This window comes from Embiotoca jacksoni, unplaced genomic scaffold (genome assembly GCF_022577435.1).
Source record: "Embiotoca jacksoni isolate LCO1_2020_lvr unplaced genomic scaffold, fEmbJac1.0.p SCAF_21, whole genome shotgun sequence".
In the NCBI taxonomy this organism is placed as follows: Eukaryota; Metazoa; Chordata; class Actinopteri; family Embiotocidae; genus Embiotoca; species Embiotoca jacksoni.
In genome coordinates this window covers 242,911-265,357 of record NW_027185352.1, presented here as the reverse complement: position 1 = coordinate 265,357, position 22,447 = coordinate 242,911, and the positions used below count along the sequence as shown (strand labels likewise).

At 46.7% G+C, this 22,447-nt stretch overlaps 1 protein-coding gene across 8 annotated transcripts in view; it reads right to left on the bottom strand.

Moving 5' to 3' along the window:
* The window catches only part of scube1 (signal peptide, CUB domain, EGF-like 1), a 155,635-nt gene that overhangs the window by 67,240 nt on the left and 65,948 nt on the right, over nucleotides 1-22,447 (bottom strand). For 7 of the 8 annotated variants that reach the window (XM_069156325.1, XM_069156320.1, XM_069156321.1 and 4 more), the window contains 2 exons: nucleotides 14,757-14,846; nucleotides 3,570-3,686 (listed from right to left, as the gene is read on the bottom strand). In XM_069156325.1, the coding sequence (XP_069012426.1) occupies nucleotides 3,570-3,686; nucleotides 14,757-14,846 (207 nt within the window). The remainder of the gene's footprint in view (nucleotides 1-3,569; nucleotides 3,687-14,756; nucleotides 14,847-22,447) is intronic. The other variant, XM_069156318.1, reaches the window with a different exon arrangement.

Sequence of the window (22,447 nt, the reverse complement as noted above, 5' to 3'; positions counted from 1 at the left end):
GGTCTCTGATCTTTAGTGACCTTCAGTGTCTCCGACCTTGAGTGTCTCTGACCTTTAGTGACCTTCGGTGTCTCCGACCTTGAGTGTCTCTGACCTTTAGTGACCTTCAGTGTCTCTGACCTTCAGTGTCTCTGACCTTTAGTGACCTTCAGTGTCTCTGACCTTCAGTGACCTTCAGTGTCTGTCTGATGATGTTATGTACTGATGATGAAGATGAAGCCATGTTAGCAGTCTTTACCTGGTGTGTACCTGATAACCGGGTTCATACGACACCTCAATGATATGTGATGGTTTTTGATCACAACATGTGTCCTTGTGTTGATTATAGTAACAGACACTTCCAGCTCGGGACATGTTCTTCTGTTTCCAAATGTATTTTTAAGGTACAAAAATAAAAATGATTTAATGCTAACATGCATCCAACCTCTCACATAAGGATCACTATAATAACTCCTGTTCTAGCTTACTACATTACACACTGCTGTATTTACTGGAGTCAGGGACTGAAGACAGACAGAGAAAAAGACAGAGGCAGAGAGAGAGACAGAGACACAGAGACAGAGAGGCAGACCGAGAGAGAGAGACCGAGACCGAGACGGAGAGACAGAGAGAGACAGAGAGAGACAGACAGACAGAGAGAGACAGAGAGAAACAGAGACAGAGAGAGACAGAGACAGACAGACAGAGAGAGACAGAGAGACTGACAGACAGAGAGACAGAGAGAGACAGAGAGACAGACGGAGACAGAGAGACAGACAGAGACAGAGACAGAGAGAGACAGACAGACAGAGAGAGACAGAGAAACAGAGAGAGACAGAGAGAGAGACAGAGAGAAAGAGAGACAGTAGCCAGTCTGGGCCTCACTGTTCAAACATGTTAAAGTTTGCCAACATGCAGCTCTGACTGCACCTACATGTTACATTCTCAGACTGCCTCACACACACGCATACGTGCGCACACACACACACACACACACACACACACACACACACACACACACACACACACACACACAGTATTATACAACTTATTAGAACAAATAAGACCAGGCATCCACCTTCTGATTTGCAGAATGCCATGTTGCAGTCACATGACCGATATCCTGTTGCTATGACGACTCCTGTGTCTCTGCTAGCATGCATGTCTCCTGTGGGGTTTGGTTGGGCAGTTAAGTGGCCACCACTACATCCCTCCATCCCCATCAACCCCGACATGTGACAGAGGAATATGGAGCTTCATTTGCATGTTGGTCTGTCCGTCAAACACGACTCCCTGTACACAACCAGTGTGTGTGATTAACACACAAAAATCATGACACACACAGCTGCACTCTCAACTGACTGCTGTAACACTCCCTCCCTTTCTAAAGCCACCGCAGTGAGTAATACACAGGCTTTGTTCAGTGTTGTTCATGAAGTATCTTCAAACGGTACTGTCTCCTCCAGAGCTGTGATGGAGAGATAACACAAAGAGCAAACGCTGCAAACACTAGAAACACTGCAAACACCAGAAACACTGCAAACACCAGAAACACTGGAAACACTAGAAACATTGCAAACACTGGAAACACCGGAAACACTGCAAACACTGCAAACACTGGAAACACTGCATAACACTAGAAACACTGGAAACACTAGAAACACTGCATAACACTAGAAACACTGCATACCACACGAAACACTGCAAACACCGGAAACACTGGAAACACCGGAAACACTGCAAACACTGGAAACACTGGAAACACTGCAAACACTGGAAACACTGGAAACACTGCAAACACCAGAAACACTGGAAACACTAGAAACATTGCAAACACCGGAAACACTGCAAACACTGGAAACACTGCAAACACTGGAAACACTGCATAACACTAGAAACACTGGAAACACTAGAAACACTGCATAACACTAGAAACACTGCATACCACACGAAACACTGCAAACACTGGAAACACTGGAAACACCGGAAACACTGCAAACACTGGAAACACCGGAAACACTGCAAACACTGGAAACACTGCATAACACTAGAAACACTGGAAACACTAGAAACACTGCATAACACTAGAAACACTGCATAACACTAGAAACACTGCAAACACCGGAAACGCTGCAAACACTAGAAATACGGGAAACACTAGAAACACTGCAAACACTAGAAACACTGGAAACACAGGAAACACTGCAAACACTGTAAACACTGCAAACACTACAAACACTGGAAACATTAGAAACACTGCAAACACTGGAAACACTAGAAACACTGCAAACACTGGAAACATTGGAAACACTGCAAACACTGCAAACATTAGAAACACTGGAAACATTAGAAACACTGCAAACGCTGGAAACATTAGACACACTGGAAACATTACAAACACTCGAAACACTAGAAACACTGGAAACACTGGACACACTGGAAACACTACAAACACTGGAAACATTAAAAACACTGGAAACACTGCAAACACTGGAAACACTGGGAACACTAGAAACATTAGAAACACTGCAAACATTAGAAACACTACTAATGCCGTAGACACTGCTGGAAGCCACATCTTCGCTGCCTCTGCAGGGGACCAGCGTCCACAGCATCTCTCAGTGACACAATATGAACCTGAGGAATGACTTCAGATAATAACTCTCTTTCTCCACACTATTTATATTAAATTACACTTGTACTACAAGTCAAAGGACATTGTCCTTTTTACTCCACTTTGTTTGACACATGATGAGGTCTTTAATTATCTCGTGACCTCTCACCCTGTTTACTAAACTCCCTGACAGTCAGTAACTGTAACTGTATTTACATAACTGTAAGTCTAGTTACAACTAGAGCTGCCTGGATTACTGCTCACACTTTATTTTAGTTCTCCTGTGGTTTCACTTCAACAGGATGTTGAATGCAGGACTTTTATTTGTAATGGAGTACTTTAGTGTTATTGTTCTGATATTTTTACTGAAGATCTGAATGTTCTTCCACCAAACTGGTCTACTGACCTGCTCTGATACAGATTTAGTCCTTCATTGAGACAACTCTAAAGACCAAAGACAAACCAACAAACCTCCACACATCTCTTAACCTCATCAGAGGGAACAACAGTCTCCGATGAAACTGAAGCCTCAGCTCTATCGGAACATGAACACACATGACCAAACACAGTCTTCTCCTGCAGACTCGCTGCTGCATGAGGAACATACAGCAGAGCTGCCTGTAGAGACTCAGCTGGAACATTCAGGTCAGCATCATCCATTGAGGCTGTTTGTTTGGACGACATGCTGTGATAATGTGTTTGGGATGTTGATGCCCTCACGGTAGCATCTTCTCCTCAAACCACCTCCATTGACGTCACCGCTGTACGTCGGAAGTACAGAATTACTCAGCTGCAACAACGACAACAAGCAGCAGCAGTGACTGCGACCAGAACCCCATATTCACTCAGATAACAGGCCCAGCAGGCTCAGGAGAACCTCTGAACACACAGAGCTCTCAGGAGAACCTCTGTGGTTCAGGATCTCTCTGGTCGAACTCCTAGTCCTGATCATCCACTCTCTCATGTCTGTACTGACCTTTGCAGGTCTTGCCGTCGGGCTGCAGGGTGAATCCCACCGGGCAGCTGCAGCGTACTCCTGTAGCCGTGTCTTTACACGTCCGGTCGCAGCCGCCGTTGTTCACGGCGCAGGTCTCTGCAGACGGTGGACACAGATGGGAGAAGAGAAAGAGAAGAAGGAGGCTATAAACATGAGATCAGAGCTTCTGAAACTTCATGAAACTACAGAGGTAACATGGTTCAGACAAAGCTTCATGGGGGAGAAGAACTCTGAGCCAACAGCAGGATGGGACGCATCCTTCTGTTTTCATCAAGCTTTGTCAACACACACATGAAGAAACTACAGGACAACACCTGAACACACACATTTAATAACAGTGTTTATACAGAGAGTGGATCAGTACACACAGAACCACACTGACACGAGAGGGTGAAGGAGTCTTTGGCCCAAAGCTCGGTCCTGTTTCCACAAGTGACAAGAAATCAGTTAGGACAAATAAAAAGGTGAGGGAAAGGTAAGTAGATGGAAAATAAAGTTAGTAGAGCTACACACTGCAGACCAGGGTGTATATTTTCCTCCATAAAAATGTTCTTGTCCGCGGTGCACAGAAGGTTTGCTGGGACTTGTGAATATTGCCTGAGCTGATCCTAAAACAAACAGCAGCTCATGGTAACTCTAGCTCACCTGCACAGCCGCTGTTGCTTTAGCTAAGCTCAACACACACTCACCCATCGGGCCCGGAGAAGTGCTGAGGCGGCTGAAATATGACATTGACTCATGTTTGTTGAAGGGATTCATTAAAACTACACCTAATAAGGACGTTTCACTTAGTAACTGCTTGGCTTGAGTCATTCCACAGAAAAAACAGGTCACATTGAAAATATAAAATCATCACATTGTTTTTTTCTCTCAGTCTTTAGAAGATGACGTGGAATGAAAATGTTTGGCAGGACTGCATGTAAATCAGGGACGTCTCCTCCTCTCTGGCAGCACCCTCCTCTTTAATTAAAATGCTGGGAGATTGTGTGCTTTGAGTGAAGTGAGGAGGGAAATAGGAAAAGCCTTTTCAGATGGGCAAACACATCCACATCCAGAGGTCAATGCATTAGCATAATGCCCTTTCAGAATGCACAGTCACAAACCCAGTGGAGCCAAGATGGCTGCTGCTTTCTGTCAGGAAACAGGAAGGTATTTGTAGGTTTGTGTGTGTTCCCTCATGCAGCTCCAAACAACGTCAGTCTCACGGCTCCATCCCCTAATCTCTGTTTTCTAGCCTGCATGTGTTCCTCTGTGTTTATTAGTCAGAGCTGTGGTCACCGTCTGCGATCATTTCATGTCTGCTTCTCTCTGAAAAACTTCTGCAGCAGATGGAGACGTTTGTCAGAAAGTCCGTCGGAGGACAGACGGCTGGACAGACGCTGCTGTCCTGTCTGATGTGGGGGTCCCCTGTGTGTGTCTGTGTGCCTGCATAGATGTGTACAGTCAGTCAGACCTGCAGTGTGTGTGTGGAAGTGTGTATGTGGGTCACAGTGATTTATACTGAGTACAGTGTTCCCTATCATTAGCGAAGGGTGAGAGCCCCTTTCTCAGGCCACGGCCACCTGGCCCGGGGCCAGGCTGAGGGCGGGAACAGAGACCAGCCGCCAGGCCTGATTGATGTGCATGACAACCACTCATACCACCCTCAGCCCCTCTAACACTGCATATTTCTGCTCTCCAGTGGAGGCGGTGGCTGTATTTCTGCATGCAGCTTCTCTGCACCAGTGATGAAGTCTCATCAAGCAGTTCCGAGCTGTTCTAATTCATGTTTCATCAGTTTGGTGATTTCTTTTCACTTATAGTCATGTATTTAAAGAAGAGAATTAGAAAAACTTTTGTGTCTCTACATTTGCAAAAGCTGCTGACTGTTTGTTTTATAGTGTTTCTGGTGGACTTATGGTAGCAGCAACATGTTTACAGCAGCAGCAACATGTTCACAGCTGCATGTTTACAGCTGCAGTGTGTTTACAACTGCAACGTGTTTACAGCTGCATGTTTACAGCAGCAACATGTTTACAGCTGCAGCGTGTTTACAATTGCAACATGTTTACAGCAGCAGGATGTTTACAGCAGCATGTTTACAGCAGCAACATGTTTACATCTGCAGTGTGTTTACAATTGCAACATGTTTACAGCAGCAGGATGTTTACAGCAGCATGTTTACAGCAGCATGTTTACAGCTGCATGTTTACAGCTACGTGTTTACAGCTGCGTATTTACTGCTGCATGTTTACAGCTACATGTTTACAGGAGCATGTTTACAGCTACATGTTTACAGCAGCAGGATGTTTACAGCAGCATGTTTACAGCAGCAACATGTTTACATCTGCAGCGTGTTTACAATTGTAACATGTTTACAGCTGCATGTTTACAGCAGCATGTTTACAGCAGCATGTTTATAGCTGCATGTTTACAGCTGCATGTTTACAGCTACGTGTTTACAGCTGCGTATTTACTGCTGCATGTTTACAGCTACATGTTTACAGGAGCATGTTTACAGCTACATGTTTACAGGCGCACGTTTACAGCAACAGGATGTTTACAGCTGCATGTTTACACCAGCGTGTTTACAACTGCGTGTTTACAGCTGCATGTTTACACCAGCATGTTTACAGCTGTGTGTTTACAGCTGCATGTTTACACCAGCATGTTTACAGCTGTGTTTACAGCTGCATGTTTACAGCTGCATGTTTACAGCTATGTGTTTACAGCTGCGTATTTACTGCTGCATGTTTACAGCTACATGTTTACAGGAGCATGTTTACAGCTACATGTTTACAGGCGCACGTTTACAGCAACAGGATGTTTACAGCAGCATGTTTACAGCTGCATGTTTACACCAGCGTGTTTACAGCTGCATGTTTACACCAGCATGTTTACAGCTGTGTGTTTACAGCTGCATGTTTACACCAGCATGTTTACAGCAGCATGTTTACAGCTGCATGTTTACACGAGCAATTTTACAGCTGCAACATGTTTACAGCTGCATGTTTACAGCTGCAGGAGGATGGAGGAGGATGGAGGATGAGAAGGAGGCAGGAGGAAGAGGTGGTTCTTTACCTGTAACTAACTTTCACCTTTACATGTATGTTAGATCCGTCATACATGTGATCCTGCCGTAGATCTTTCTGAGTTGAATTGATTAATTGTTGATTAATATTCACATAATTCATATTTATCTCTTTAAATCTGTATTTAACATCAGACCTTCTGATCTTAAATGTCCTGGATGTGAACATGTGACCAGCTCCTCTTCCTCTGATTCATGATTCATCCTCATCACTGAACTGAAAACAAGACTGAAGACACTTCAGATTATGAACTGATGGACAGACAGTCACTGAGTGATGAAGATGAAGATGAAGATGAAGATGAAGGACGTGTCAACAGATGAGGAAGCGGAAGCTGCAAAGATGAAAGCAGTGAATAGAAGATCTTCATCAGTGGAGGTTACCGTCATCACTGATGCAGCACATGCTCAGCAGAGGCCAGCTGCAGTGTTGTGAGCGCGCTCAGTGAGGGCAGAGACAGGAGCAGCATGTGTCAGACAAAGCAGACTAACTGATAGCAGTGTTAAATCTAACATGCCAGTGCAGCATCGCTGAGCCACCATGTGACCACACACGTGTTCCTTTGTGCATACAGGTCTGAAGGGTACATTACATTACATTTAATTTATCTGACTCTTTTATACAAAGCGACTTACAATAAGTTCATTTCAACCATGATGGTACAAACCCAGAACAACAAGAATCAAGAAAGTATATTTTCTTCCAGAAAACCAAACTACAAAGTTCTATCAGTAAGTTCCATGTTAAGATACTAAAGTTCTACTATTCAAGGTAAAGTCTGAAGAGATGCATTTTTAGTTTGTGGTGGAAGATGTTCAGAGTTTCTGCTGTCCTGATGTCGTTGGGGAGCTCATTCTACCATTTAGGTCGGATGGTACTAACAGGTAGACCTGCCAGGAGGGAGTTACAGTAGTCTAGACGTGAGATGACCAGAACCTGGACCAGAACCTGGACCAGAGCCTGGACCAGAACCTGGACCAGAGCCTGCACCTCCTTCTGAGTGAGAAGAGGACGTATTCTCCTGATGTTGTGCAGCATGTATCTACAGGAACGTGTTGCTGCAGTGATGTTGGCAGTAAGAGAGAGTTGACTGTCACACACGTGTGTGCATGTGTTCAGTGACAGTAAATGTTACCTGGTATTTCCAGTGTTAGTGACCATGAATTTACCCGTCTCTTCTAGATTGGACATGTTTATGTGAGATGGACTGCTCAGATTGGTTCTCTACTCCTGATGCAGTCACTGTATTACAGAGGATGATGGGTAATATAGTTCCACTGTCTGAGTGTTGAACAGGGAGTGATGAGGTGAACAGGAGGTAAAGACTTTGAATCTACATGTCTGACGTTCAAAATGGAGATCTGTTGACAACCTGCTGGACGTCACGTGATCCAGAAACATGGAGGCAATCACTTCCTGTGAGAGACGCCTGGAGGTATAAGCGTCCCCTTTGACAAGTGGACATGTGTCCAACAGCAGCTCAGTGGAAGCTGGAGGTTCGGCTGAAGGTGTCTCCATGTGACTGTGGAGGGCTGATTTAAAGGAACCCCGTCTCAATACAGGAGTGAATAAATCGAAGGAAGTTTGCTGTGATCGCAGTGAGGTAGACATGACATAGGCAGCCCTGTGACAGGAGACATGCTGAACAGGAGAAGAAGCAGCATTTAGACAGTGAGGAGGAAACTGATGGAGGAGAGCCGAGTACAAAGGTTGAAGAGGAGTGAGGAAGCCCTGAAAACTTTATATTTATTATTGAAGAACCAGAACCTGCTGAAAGGAAACTTGAAGAAGTAATCTGGTTTCAAAACTGGGCAATCTGGACAATACCAGGAGGGTTTCTGTTTCTGTTCTCCTGTCTCAGAAAATAAAAGAAATGCATGTGATTAAATCAAAAAGGAGCAGAAGATGAAAGTGGTGCTTCAGAAAAACACACAACCTGATCGAGTCACAGCAAAGCAGAGACATTTTGAAGACCCAGAAGAAAGTGGTGGGGGGGGTACGAGCTGCAGTCCTCAATGGTGGAATGTTCATGGAGATGGCGCCGTGCTAGTGGCAGCCTGTTGCAGCAGCTCGTCCCTCGAGTGTGTTTTAAGTATTTTTCTTTCTTTCTTCTCTCTTCGGAGTTGTTTTCTTTCAGGTGTATTAAGTGACGGTCAGACAATGGACCGTAACTTTTCCTCTTTTCTGGTGGCTCTTCTACTTTTTTCCTTCTTCGTAACGGAGAGCTATGCACAGCGGTCCAGGGCCATTGTTTACTCTCGTGATCAGCTGATCGCGCTGAGTAGACCTCTACTGCTGCTGCCCGGAGCGAGGCCTGAAATCCCGGACAAACTTTGGAGAAGACGTCGGGGTTACAGAGCTGGAGATAAGCTGAAGGCGAAGAGGAGGAAATTCAAACCATCAGTACCGGAGATCTTAATGAGGAACGTGAGGTCGTTGGCCAACAAGACAGACGAGCTCGGCGTGCTGGTAAAGACCCAGAGAGAGTACCGGGAGTGCAGCATCATGTGTTTCACCGAGACATGGCTGCACTCACATCTCCCGGACCACAGCGCGGCCGTACCCGGCTTCAGGACTGTTCGGGGGGACGGAGACGTTGTTCGGAGAGGCAAGAAGAAAGGTGGAGGGATTGAAGTCTCTGTGAACGAGAGGTGGTGTAATCCCGACCACGTGTGTGTGAAGGAACGTTTCTGGAGCCCGGACATTGAACTTCTAGCCGTGGGGATGCGTCCGTATTATTTACAGAGGGAGTTCTCGTCTGCCATTGTTATCGCTGTGTACGTTCCTCCATCAGCTGACGTAGAGGCAGCAGTGGACACCATCCACTCCACTGTGTCCAAACTTCAGACTAAGCATCCCGGTGCATTTTTGTTAGTTACTGGAGACTTTAACCAGTCTGGATAAAGTACTGCCAACTTTGCACCAGTATGTGAACTGCCCCACCCGGAACAATAAAACTCTGGACTTACTGTATGCTAATGCCATGGATGCATACAGTACTACTGCCCTTCCCCCCCTTGGTAGGTCAGACCACAACCTGGTCCTACTGACTCCCAAGTATGTTCCTCTGGTACAGAGGCAGCCTGTGACCACCAGGACTGTGAGGAGGTGGACACAGGAGGCTAAAGACACCCTGCAGGACTGCTTTGAGTCCATGGACTGGGATGTGCTGTGTGGACCACATGGGGAGGACATCAACAGCAGGACGGACTGTATCACAGAATACATCAAATTCTGTGAACACACCACCGTACCATCCCGGACTGTAAAATGCTTCCCCAACAATAAACCGTGGATCACCAGTGACCTGAAGGTGCTTCTTTATCAGAAGAAAGCAGCCTTCAGGTCTGGGGACAGGGAGGAGCTCAGGAGAGTGCAGCGCCACCTGAAGGAGAAGATGAGGGAGTGCAAGGACTCCTACAGGAGGAAGCTGGAGGCCAAACTCCAGCAGAACAACGTGAGGGAGGTGTGGACCGGTATGAAGGAGATTACTGGGTTCAAGGGGAGAGAGAGACAACCAGGGAGAACCTGGAGGGGAACAACCAGGGGGAACCTGGAGAGGAACAATCAGGGGGAACCTGGAGAGGAACAACCAGGGGGAACCTGGAGAGGAACAACCAGGGGGCTCCCTGGAGAGGAACAATCAGGGAGAACCTGGAGAGGAACAACCAGGCGGAACCTGGAGAGGAACAATCAGGGGGAACCTGGAGAGGAACAATCAGGGGGAACCTGGAAATGAACAACCAGGGGGAACCTGGAGAGGGCCAATGAGCTAAACTGTTTCTTCAACAGGTTTAGTTCATCGCCCTCATCTGTCTCCTCCACACCTCACACCTCCCAAAATCCTCTGATGCCTTCCCCCCTCCCCCCTCTGTCCACCCTGGTGAGCTGCATGGACACAGAGTCCTCAACTCCAAAGCACTCTTCCACCATCGACGCCATGAACCCCCCCCCCCCCTCCCCTGTGACGACTGGCCAGGTTAGGAGACAGCTGGAGAGACTCCGCCAGCGCAAGGCTGCAGGACCTGATGGCATCAGCCCCGGGGTCCTGAAGACCTGCACTGTCCACCTGGCTGTGGTCCTACAACACCTCTTCAACCTGAGCCTGAAGCAGGAGGAGGTCCCGGTGCTGTGGAAGACGTCCTGCCTGGTTCCAGTCCCCAAGAAGACGACTCCATCTGGCCTCAACGACTACCGACCGGTTGCCCTCACATCTCATGTCATGAAGGTTCTGGAGAGGCTGGTCTTGGCCCACCTCAGACCGCTGGTGAAATCTTCTCTGGACCCTCTGCAATTTGCGTACCAGCCTCATGTGGGAGTGGACGATGACATCATCTACCTGCTGCAACGAGCTCAGTCTCACCTGGACGGAACCGGTGACTCTGTGAGAATCACTTTCTTTGATTTCTCCAGTGCATTTAACACCATCCAACCACTGCTGCTGAGTGAGAAGCTGCGGGTGGTGGAGGGTGGACACGTCCACCGTCTCCTGGATCAATGACTACCTGACAGGCAGACCACAGTTTGTCCGTCTGGGCAGTGTGCTGTCTGATACGGTGGTCAGTGGTACTGGAGCTCCTCAGGGAACTGTTCTGTCTCCTTCCTGTTCACCTTCTACACCACTGACTTCCAGAACAACTCAGAGTCAAGACATCTGCAGAAGTTCTCTGATGACTGCAGTGGACAGTGTATAAGGGATGGACGGGAGGAGGAGTCAGTGGTCGGTGTATAAGGGATGGACGGGAGGAGGAGTCAGTGGACGGTGTATAAGGGATGGACGGGAGGAGGAGTCAGTGGTCGGTGTGTAAGGGATGGACAGGAGGAGGAGTCAGTGGTCGGTGTGTAAGGGATGGACGGGAGGAGGAGTACAGGGCAGTAGTGGAGGACTTTGTGGAGTGGGCGGGAAGAAATCACCTCCTCCTGAACGTGGCCAAGACCAGAGAGATGGTGGTCGACTTCAGGAGGAAGACGACGGCTCCACAACCGCAGAGAGTTCTGGGAGAGGAGGTGGACATGTTTGAGGAGTACAAGTACCTGGTGTCTCCATGACAACAGACTGAACTGGAAGACCAACATCAACGCTGTCTACAAGAAGGGGATGAGTCGACTCTTTTTCTTGAGGAAACTTCGATCCGTCAATGTGTCCAGCGAGATGTTGGAGATGTTTTACCATCTGTTGTGGCCAGTGAACTGTACTTCTAGTAGTCTGCTGGGGGGGGAGGGGGGGCAGCATTGGAGCCGGAGACACCAACAGACTTAACAAACTGGTTAAGAAGGCCGGCTCCATCATTGGCTGCAAACTGGACAGCCTGGAAAAGGTGGCGGAGAGGAGGACGCTGAGGAAACTATTATCCATATTGGATAATCCTGACCACCCTCTCCACCTGCTGCAGGAACAGAGGAGGACGTTCTCCAAAAGACTCCTCCAGCTGCTGTCACAAGGACAGATACAGGAGATCATTCCAGATGCAGGAGATCATTCCAGATATAGCAGATCACTCCTGATGATGCAGGAGATCATTCCAGATACAGGAGATCATTCCAGATACAGGAGATCATTCCAGATACAGGAGATCATTCCTGCCGACCGCAATAAGACTGTACAATAACTCACCTCTGGCAAAATCCATCACACAACAATAACACTGTTGGTTGTCTGTTTTTCTTGGGTTTTTTTTAAATATAAAACAAACAAAAAACTTTGCACTATTGTTTAGTTAGTTTTAATTTAGTTATTATATTTTATTGTATATACTGTGCATTTTTATATTTAATATTTTTTACTGTTATTTTATTTCTTTGCTGTATCTATAATGCTGCTGTAGCGAAAACATTTCCCCTTGTGGGATTAATAAAGTATCTATCTATCTATCTATCTATCTATCTATCTATCTATCTATCTATCTATCTATCTATCTATCTATCTATCTATCTATCTATCTATCTATCTATCTAGAAAAAGATGTCTAAAACAAATTGGACCAAAACATGGCCGTGTGTCCAAACAGTAGTGACGCTGTTTAAAATGTAAATAAAAAAAGAATGCGATGATTTACAAATCATATAAACTCATATTTAATAGAAATTAGTTCAAAGACAACATCAAATGTAGAAACTGAGATATTATTGTTTTATAAAGATATCTTCTCATTGTGAATCTGATGTCAGCAACACGTCTCTATAAAGTTGTTCCAGGATGATGTTCACCACTGAGCTGCATCAACTCTTCTTTTAACAACACTCTGGAAACCTTTGGGAACTGAGGAGACCAGTTTCTGGAGTTTTGAAAGTGAAATGTGGTTCCATTCTTGCCTGATAGAGGATTTCAGCTGCTCAACAGTTCAGGGTCTCCTTTGTTGTATTGTTCATGTCCTGATGCTCCAGATGTTTTCAATGATTGACAGGTCTGGACTGCAGGAGGCCAGTTTATCAGCAGACTCTTCTACTAGAGAACCATGCTGTTGGAATACGTGCAGAATGTGGCTGGACGTTGTTCTGCTGAAGTAAACAAGACCTTCCCTGAAAGAGACGTTGTCTGGATGGCAGCATATGTTGCTCCAAAACCTGAATATATCATTCAGCATTAATGCTTCCTTCCAGATGTTCAAGCTACCCATGCCATGTGCACTAATGCATCCTGTACCATCACAGATGCTGGCTTTAGAACTGAGCTGATAACAAGCTGGATGGTCCCTCTCCTCTTTAACCTGGAGGATGCAGCGTCCATGATTTCCAAACAGAATCTCAGATTGTGATCCATCAGACCTCAGGACAGTTGTCCACTTCACCGCAGTCCATCTTCAATGATCTCGGTCCAGAGAAGGCGGCGGTGTTTCTGGATCATGTTTCTATCTGGTTTCTTCTTTGGAGAGTTTTAACCTGCATTTGTGGACGCAGCGATGAACTGTGTTCACAGACAATGGTTTTCACAAGTGTTCCTGAGCCCATGCAGTGATTTCCACTCCAGAATAGTGTGTTTTTAATGCAGTGCTGCCTGAGGGCCCGAAGATCACCACCATTCAATATTGGTTTCCAGCCTTGTCCCTTGTGTTCAGAGATTTCTCCAGATTCTCTGAATCTTTTAATGATATTATGAACCGTAGACAATGAAATCCACTAATTCCTTGTAGTTTTACGTTGAGGAACATTATTCTTAGATTGTTGAACTATTTTCCAACACAGTCTTTCAGAGTGGTGAACCTCTCCCCATCTTCACTGCTGAGAGACTGCCTCTCTGAAATCATCTTTTTATACCCAATCATGTTACTGATCTGTTGCCATGTTAACCTGATTAGTTGTCAGATGTTCCACCTGGTGGTTTTTAGCGTTACAAAACTTTTCCAGTCTTTTGTTGATCCTTTCACAGATTTTTAGAGACGTGTTGCTGCCATCAAATTCAAAATGAGCAGATATTTTACGTTAAAAAAATAAAGCTTCTCAGTTTTAACATTTGACATGTTGTCTTTGGTCTATTTTTAATTTAATGAGTTTATGTGATTTACAAATCACCAAATTCTGTATTCATTAAAGTTTTACATCGCATCACTACTTTTCTGGAAATGTGGTTGTAGTTCAGTTGCATTTATCGCACCACGAGAACATGTTGAACGACACCTGTTGGTAACGAGCTGGATGTTGGGAGCGAAGCTTCACTGAACAAAGGACTGAGTTGGTAGAAACACTGCTTCACCAGCACCCACTGACTTTAGAAACAGCTCTGTGATCATGGAGCTCTAACTTGTTCAGTTTAATTTCTGTTTCCATAACATGGGTGACTGAGAACCAGGGAGGTGGAACACAAAACATTTGGAGCAATATGCGACTGTGAAATGTTAGTCAGTGAGAAGACCTCAGAGCCATCCAGAGATGTGGTGGGAAGAGTTAGAAAGAGTTTAAAGAACCAGCGACCTTTCTTTTTCCTCCCGTTACATCCAATTACTGCCGAACTGTGACTGTTGGAGCAGAGACAGTGGCACCAAAGGCTCACAAAAAAATAAAGACAGAGAGGAGAACGAGGAGGAACGGATAGGAGGAGAGTCGGGGGTACAAGCACAAGCGCCATGGCAACACATAGAAAGAGGAAGAAAAGAGTTACCCATAAGTAGCCGCCGTTTCACCCGCTTGTCCACATCAGCTACTGACGTGGCATTGAACTCAGAGCTCTCAATTGCAGCCTCATCTTTCTCTAAAACACAAGTGACAAGGGGACAAACAGTGAGCAGCAGGTTAATGAGAAGCCCAAATGACCCGACCTTCAGCCCCTCTTGGCGTTTGAGCAACAAAAACCAAAGCCAAGAAGCAAGAAGCGATGAAGAAGCGCCAACATCCCTGTTAGAGTGTTAATCCCCAAACAAAAGGTCAACCTCAGAGCAAATCAAATAAATGGGATGATCAGTGTCAGTGGAGCTCACACAATGAAGCAGGAGGAGGCAGACAGGTGGGGAGGGGCGGAGCTTCAGGGCTGACACATGAGAGGAGGGTGGGGTTCTGTCTTCCATATCAAACAGCCACTCTGTCACATTAGAACAGAGGACAAAGACGAGAGACAGCGAGGGAGGGACACATGTCCAACATCTTGACAGGAGAGGAGAGGAGAGGAGAGGAGAGGAGGGGAACTGAGACAAACGAGATGACTGAGGGGATGAAGGACACAGCAGAGACAGATTCAGATTCAGACACAGAGACTGAGACAGACAGAGACAGTCCTATCATTGCCCAAAATGGAGAAGGTACATGGGAGGAGGAGGTGGGGGGCTGACGGAGGGAGTGTGTGGGGGCATGCAGAGAGAGTCTGTCTGCAGTGCTGGTTGCCTGTTTGTCTGTGAAACACATCACTACTGACCTGAACATTAAGCGTTGGAGAAACCACATTCCCAAACACCGTGGTGGGGGGGGGGGGGTGTTAAAGTGTGTCATCATATGCTGTGGATGGTCTGATCTGATGATGGGGTCCTTCAGCCTGAATGGCCTTTCTCTGAATAGGGAGGGGGGGGGCTGCTGCTCTGTTTCTTCTCTCAGACACATGATGGACACAGTGGAGTGAGACTGTGTGTGAGTGTGTGTGTGTGTGTGTGTCTTTAGGTGTACATACGACCTCGTTTCCAAAACGTAGTGATGTAAATAAATGTAATAAAAATGTAAACAAAAAAATAATGTGATGATTTATAAATCCTGTAACCTCATATTTAATGAAAATAGACCAAAGACAACATTTCAAATGTCAAATATTTATTTTTTTATAAAAAATATAATCTCATTGTGAACCTGATGCAGCAACGCGTCTCTATAAGTTGTTCCAGGATCATGTTCACCACTGAGCTGCATCAACTCTTCTTTTAACAACACTCTGGAAACCTTTGGGAACTGAGGAGAGCAGTTTCTGGAGTTTTGAAAGTGAAATGTCAAAATCAGCAGATATTTTTTTTTATAAAACAATAACAGTTTCAATGTTTGATATGTTGTCTTTGGTCAATTTTATATTAAATATTAATTGGTGTGATTTACAAATGATGACATTCTGTTTTTATTTACATTTTACTCGGTACTTTTGTCACTACTTTTCTGGAAACAGGGTTGTAGGTGTATATACCATGGTGTGAAAAAGTGTTTGCCCTCTTCCTGATTTCTTATTTTTTTGCATGTCTGTCACACTTAAATGTTTCAGATCATCAAACAAATTTAAATATTAGTCAAAGACAACACAAGTAAACACAAAATGCAGTTTTTAAATGAAGGTTTTTATTATGAAGGGAGAAAAACAATCCAAACCCACATGGCCTTGTGTGAAAAAGTGTTTCCCCCTAAACCTAATAACTGGTTGGGCCACCCTTAGCAGCAACAACTGCAATGAAGCGTTTGCGATAACTTGCAATGAGTCTTTTCCAGCTGTGGAGGAATGTTGGCCCACTCATCTTTACAGAGTTGTTGTAATTCAGACACATTGGAGGGTTTTCCAGCACCAACCTCCTTTTTAAGGTCATGTCACAGCATCTCAATAGGATTCAGGTCAGGACTTTGACGAGGCCACTCCAAAGTCTTCATTTTGTTTTTCTTCATCCATTCAGAGGTGGACTTGCTGGTGTGTTTTGGATCATCGTCCTGCTGCAGAACCCAAGTTGGCTTCAGCTTGAGGTCACGAACAGACGGCCGGACGTTCTCCTTCAGGATGTTTTGGTAGACAGTAGAATTCATGGTTCCATTTATCACAGCAAGTCTTCCAGGTCCTGAAGCAGTAAAACAGCCTCAGACCATCACACTACCACCACCATATTTTACTGTTGGTATGATGTTCTTCTTCTGAAACGCGGTGTTACTTTTACACCAGATGCAACGGGACACACACCTTCCAAAAAGTTCAACTTTGGTCTCGTCAGTCCACAGAGTATTTTCCCAAAAGTCTCGGGGATCATCAAGATGTTTTCTGGCAAAAATGAGACGAGCCTTAATGTTCTTTTTGCTCAGTGGTGGTTTTGGTCTGGGAACTCTGCCATGCAGCCATTTCTGCCGAGTCTCTTTCTTCTGGTGGAGTCATGAACACTGACCTGAACTGAGGCAAGTGAGGTCTGCAGTTCTTTGGATGTTGTCGTGGGGTCTTTTGTGACCTCTCGGATGAGTCATCGCTGCTCTCTCGGGGTAATTTTGGTCGGCCGGCCGCTCCTGGGAAGGTTCACCGCTGTTCCATGTTTTCTCCATTTGTGGATAATGGTTCTCACTGTGGTTCTCTGGAGTCCCAAAGCTTTAGAAATGGCTTTAGAACCTTTTCCAGACTGATAGATCTCAATTACTTTCTTTCTCATTTGTTCCTGAATGTCTTTGGATCTCGGCATGATGTCTATCTTTTGAGGATCTTCTGGTCTACTTCACTTTGTCAGGCAGGTCCTATTGAAGTGATTTCTTGATTGAGAACAGGTGTGTCAGTAATCAGGTCTGGGTGTGGCTAGAGAAATTGAACTCAGGTGATAAACTACAGTTAAGTTATGTTTTAACAGGAGGGGGCAAACACTTTTTCACACAGGGCCATGTGGGTTTGGATTGGTTTTCTCCCTTAATAATAAAAACCTTCATTTAAAAACTGCATTTTTTAATTACTTGTTATCTTTGAATAATATTTAAATTTGTTTGATGATCTGAAACATTTAAGTGTGACAGACATGCAAAAAAATAAGAAATCAGAAAGGAGGCAAACACTTTTTCACACCACTGTGTGTATATAGGTGGAAAGAGAGACGTCCACCGACTGTAAACAATGTGTGGGACACTAAGTGATGGTGTGAGGGGGAGCTGTTTTAGCGAGGAAGACCTACAGAGAACAAGGAGGATGAGGAGGACGAGGAGGACGAAGAGGACGAAGAGGAGGAGGAGGGGGAGAATTGAAAACCTCTACGTTACTACAGCCAGCAGGAGAATGATCAATCAGAGCACTGGGAGGAAACAGAAGGACCATGACCACTAAAAAAAAAAAAAAACATTAAAAATAATTAAATTGAGAACACAGAAATGAAAGTAACCAGAGAGGAGTGAGGACAAGTGAGGAGGAATGAGGAGGAGTGAGAAGGAGTGAGGAGAAGTAAAGAGGAGTAAGGAGGAGTGAGAAGGAGTGAGGAGTATAGAGGAATAGTGAGGAGGAGTGAGGAAGAGTGAGAAGGAGTTAGTCACAGTGAAGAGGAGAGATAAGGAGTGAGGAGGAGTGAAGAGGAGAGAGGAGGAGTGAGGACAAATGAGGAGGAGGGAGGAAGAGTGAGAAGAAATGAGGAGGAGAGAGGAGGAGTGATGAGGAATGAGGAGGAGTGAGAAGGAGTGAAGAGGAGTGAGGAGAGAGGAGGACTGAGGAGGAGTCAGGAGAAGTGAAGAGGAGTGAGCAGGAGTGAGGAGGAGTGAGGACAAGTGAGGAGGAGTCAGGAGGAGTGAGAAGGAGTGAGAGGGAGTGAGTAGGATTGAGGGGGAGTGAGAGGGAGTGAGGAGGAGTGAGAAAGAATGAGAAGGAGTGAGGAGGAGTGATGGCGACTGTGGAGGAATGAGGAGGAGTGAAGAGGAATGAGAAGGAATGAGGAAGAGCGAGGAGGAGTGAGGAGGAATGAGGAGGCATGAGAAGGAGTGAGGAGGAGTGAGGAGAAGTGAGAAGGAGTGAGGAGTATAGAGGAATAGTGAGGAGGAGTGAGGAAGAGCAAGAAGGAGTCAGGAGGAGAGAGGAGGAGAGAGGATGAATGAGGAGGAATGAGGAGGCATGAGAAGGAGTGAGAAGGAGTGAGAAGTAAAGAGGAATGAGAAGGAGTGAGGAGTATAGAGGAATAGTGAGGAGGAGTGAGGAAGAGTGAGAAGGAGTGAGTAAAAGTGGAGAAAAGAGAGAAGGAGTGAGGAGGAGTGAAGAGGAGAGAGGAGGAGTGAGGACAAGTGAGGAGGATTGAGGAGGAGAGAGGAGAAGTGAAGAGGAGTGAGGAGAAATGAGGAGAAGTGAAGAGGAGTGAGGAGGAATGAGGAGGAGTGAGGAGGAATGAGGAGGAGTGAGAAGGAGTGAGGAGGAGTGAAGAGAAAGGAGGAGTCAGGAGAAGTGAAGAGGAGTGAGAAGGAGTGAGAAGGATAGAGGACGAGAGAGGAGGAGTGAGGAGTGAGGAGGAGTGAGTAGGAGTGAGGACAAGTGAGGAGGAGTCAGGAGGAGTGAGAAGGAGTGAGAGGGATTGAGTAGGGTTGAGGGGGAGTGAGGTGGAATGAAGAGGAATGACGAGGAGTGAGTAGGAGTGAGGGGGAGAGAGTGGGAGTGAGGATAAGTGAGGAGGAGAGACGAGGAGTGAGGAGGAGTGAGAAGGAGCGAGGACGAGTGAGAAGGAGTGAGGACAAATGAGGAGCAGTGAGGAGGAGTGAGAGGGAGTGAGTAGGATTGATGGGGAGTGAGGGGGAATGACAACGAGTAACGGGGAGTGAGGCGGAATGAGAAGGAATGAGAAGGAGTGAGTAGGAGTGAGGAGGAGTGAGGGGGAGTGAGGAGGTGTGAGAAGGAGTGAGGACGAGTGAGAAGGAGTGAGGAGAAGTAAAGAGGAGTGAGGAGGAGTGAGAAGGAGTGAAAAGTATAGAGGAATAGTGAGGAGGAGTGAGGAGGAGTGAGGAGGAGAGAGGAGTGAGGAGGAGGAGAGAGGAGTGAGGAGGAGTCAGGAGAAGTAAAGAGGAGTGAGGATGAGTGAGAAGGAGTGAGGAGGAGAGAGACATCAGGAGGAATGAGGAGTGAGGACGAGTGAGGAGGAGTCAGAAGAAGTAAAGAGGAGTGAGGAGGATTGAGAAGGAGTGAGGAGGATTGAGGAAGAGTGAGAAGGAGTGAGGAGGAGAGAGGAGTGAGGAGGAATGAGGAGTGAGAAGGAGTGAGGAGAAGTAAAGATGAGTGAGGAGGAGTCAGAAGGAGTGAGGAGTATAGAGGAATAGTGAGGAGGAGTGAGGAGGAGTGAGGAGGAGAGAGGAGGAGTCAAGACGAGTGAAGAGGAATGAGGATTTAGAAGGAGTGAGGAGGAGTGAGGAGGAATTAGGAGGTGTGATGAGGAGTGAGAAGGAGTGAGGAAGAGTGAGGGCAAGTGAGAAGGAGTGAGGACGAGTGAGGAGGAGTCAGGAGAAGTGAAGAGGAGTGAGAAAGAGTGAGGAGGAGTGAGGAAGAATGAGAAGGAGTGAGGAGGAGTGAGGACGAGTGAGAAGGAGTGAGTAATAAGGAGTGATAAGGAGTGAGGACGAGTGAGTAAGAATGAGGAGGAGTGAGGAGGGGTGAGAAAGAGTGAGGAGGAGAGGAAGAGTGGAGTGAGGAGTAGTGAGAAGGAGTGAGGAGGATTTAGAAAGAGTGAGGAGGAGTGAGGAGGATTTAGAAAGAGTGAGGAGGAGTGAGGAGGAGTGAGGAGGAATGAGGAGGAGTGAGAAGGAGTGAGGAGGAGTGAAGAGAAAGGAGGAGTCAGGAGAAGTGAAGAGGAGTGAGAAGGAGTGAGAAGGATAGAGGACGAGAGAGGAGGAGTGAGGAGTGAGGAGGAGTGAGTAGGAGTGAGGACAAGTGAGGAGGAGTCAGGAGGAGTGAGAAGGAGTGAGAGGGATTGAGTAGGGTTGAGGGGGAGTGAGGTGGAATGAAGAGGAATGACGAGGAGTGAGTAGGAGTGAGGGGGAGAGAGTGGGAGTGAGGATAAGTGAGGAGGAGAGACGAGGAGTGAGAGGGAGTGAGTAGGATTGATGGGGAGTGAGGGGGAATGACAACGAGTAACGGGGAGTGAGGCGGAATGAGAAGGAATGAGAAGGAGTGAGTAGGAGTGAGGAGGAGTGAGGGGGAGTGAGGAGGTGTGAGAAGGAGTGAGGACGAGTGAGAAGGAGTGAGGAGAAGTAAAGAGGAGTGAGGAGGAGTGAGAAGGAGTGAAAAGTATAGAGGAATAGTGAGGAGGAGTGAGGAGGAGTGAGGAGGAGAGAGGAGTGAGGAGGAGGAGAGAGGAGTGAGGAGGAGTCAGGAGAAGTAAAGAGGAGTGAGGATGAGTGAGAAGGAGTGAGGAGGAGAGAGACATCAGGAGGAATGAGGAGTGAGGACGAGTGAGGAGGAGTCAGAAGAAGTAAAGAGGAGTGAGGAGGATTGAGAAGGAGTGAGGAGGATTGAGGAAGAGTGAGAAGGAGTGAGGAGGAGAGAGGAGTGAGGAGGAATGAGGAGTGAGAAGGAGTGAGGAGAAGTAAAGATGAGTGAGGAGGAGTCAGAAGGAGTGAGGAGTATAGAGGAATAGTGAGGAGGAGTGAGGTGGAGTGAGGAGGAGAGAGGAGGAGTCAAGACGAGTGAAGAGGAATGAGGATTTAGAAGGAGTGAGGAGGAGTGAGGAGGAATTAGGAGGTGTGATGAGGAGTGAGAAGGAGTGAGGAAGAGTGAGGGCAAGTGAGAAGGAGTGAGGACGAGTGAGGAGGAGTCAGGAGAAGTGAAGAGGAGTGAGAAAGAGTGAGGAGGAGTGAGGAAGAATGAGAAGGAGTGAGGAGGAGTGAGGACGAGTGAGAAGGAGTGAGTAATAAGGAGTGATAAGGAGTGAGGACGAGTGAGTAAGAATGAGGAGGAGTGAGGAGGGGTGAGAAAGAGTGAGGAGGAGAGGAAGAGTGGAGTGAGGAGTAGTGAGAAGGAGTGAGGAGGATTTAGAAAGAGTGAGGAGGAGTGAGGAGGATTTAGAAAGAGTGAGGAGGAGTGAGGAGGAGAGAGGAGGATTGAGGAGGGCGAGGCCCCGCCTCGCCATTCAGTTGTCTGGAGCAGTAACGGGTAATGACTGGGGGGGTTCTTTTGATCGGGACTTGTGGAGGAGGGAGTGCAGGATGAGGTGGAGGAGAAGGAGGATTAGGAAGATGAGGAAAAGGAGTTGGAGGAGGAGGAGGTGGAAGATAAGGAGGTGGAGGATGAGGGGGTGGAGAATGAGAAGGTGGAGGAAAAGGAGGTGGATGATGAGGAGGTGGAGGAAAAGGAGGAGGAGGTGGAGGAGGTAGAGAATGAGGAGGTGCAGGAGGACAGTCCCTCTGCTGTGTGTGAGCTCTGTCTGAGATCAGGCTGCAATTGAGACGGCCGTTTGTACCAGAGTCTAAGACGAGGCCCCGCCCCAACACGCCCACACCCCGCCCCCCAACCACACACACTCTGTCCTCTGGACCCGGTTTGGACGGGGACACTCCGATAAGACAGGCAATCAGGTGTTATCACCAGAAAGCAGGAGGAGGAGGAGATGGGATTAGGGGTCTCATGAAGAGAGACGGACAAAGAAAGAAGACACAGGACACTGGGAGGGGACGGACAGGAGGGTTCAAGTCTCATCACTG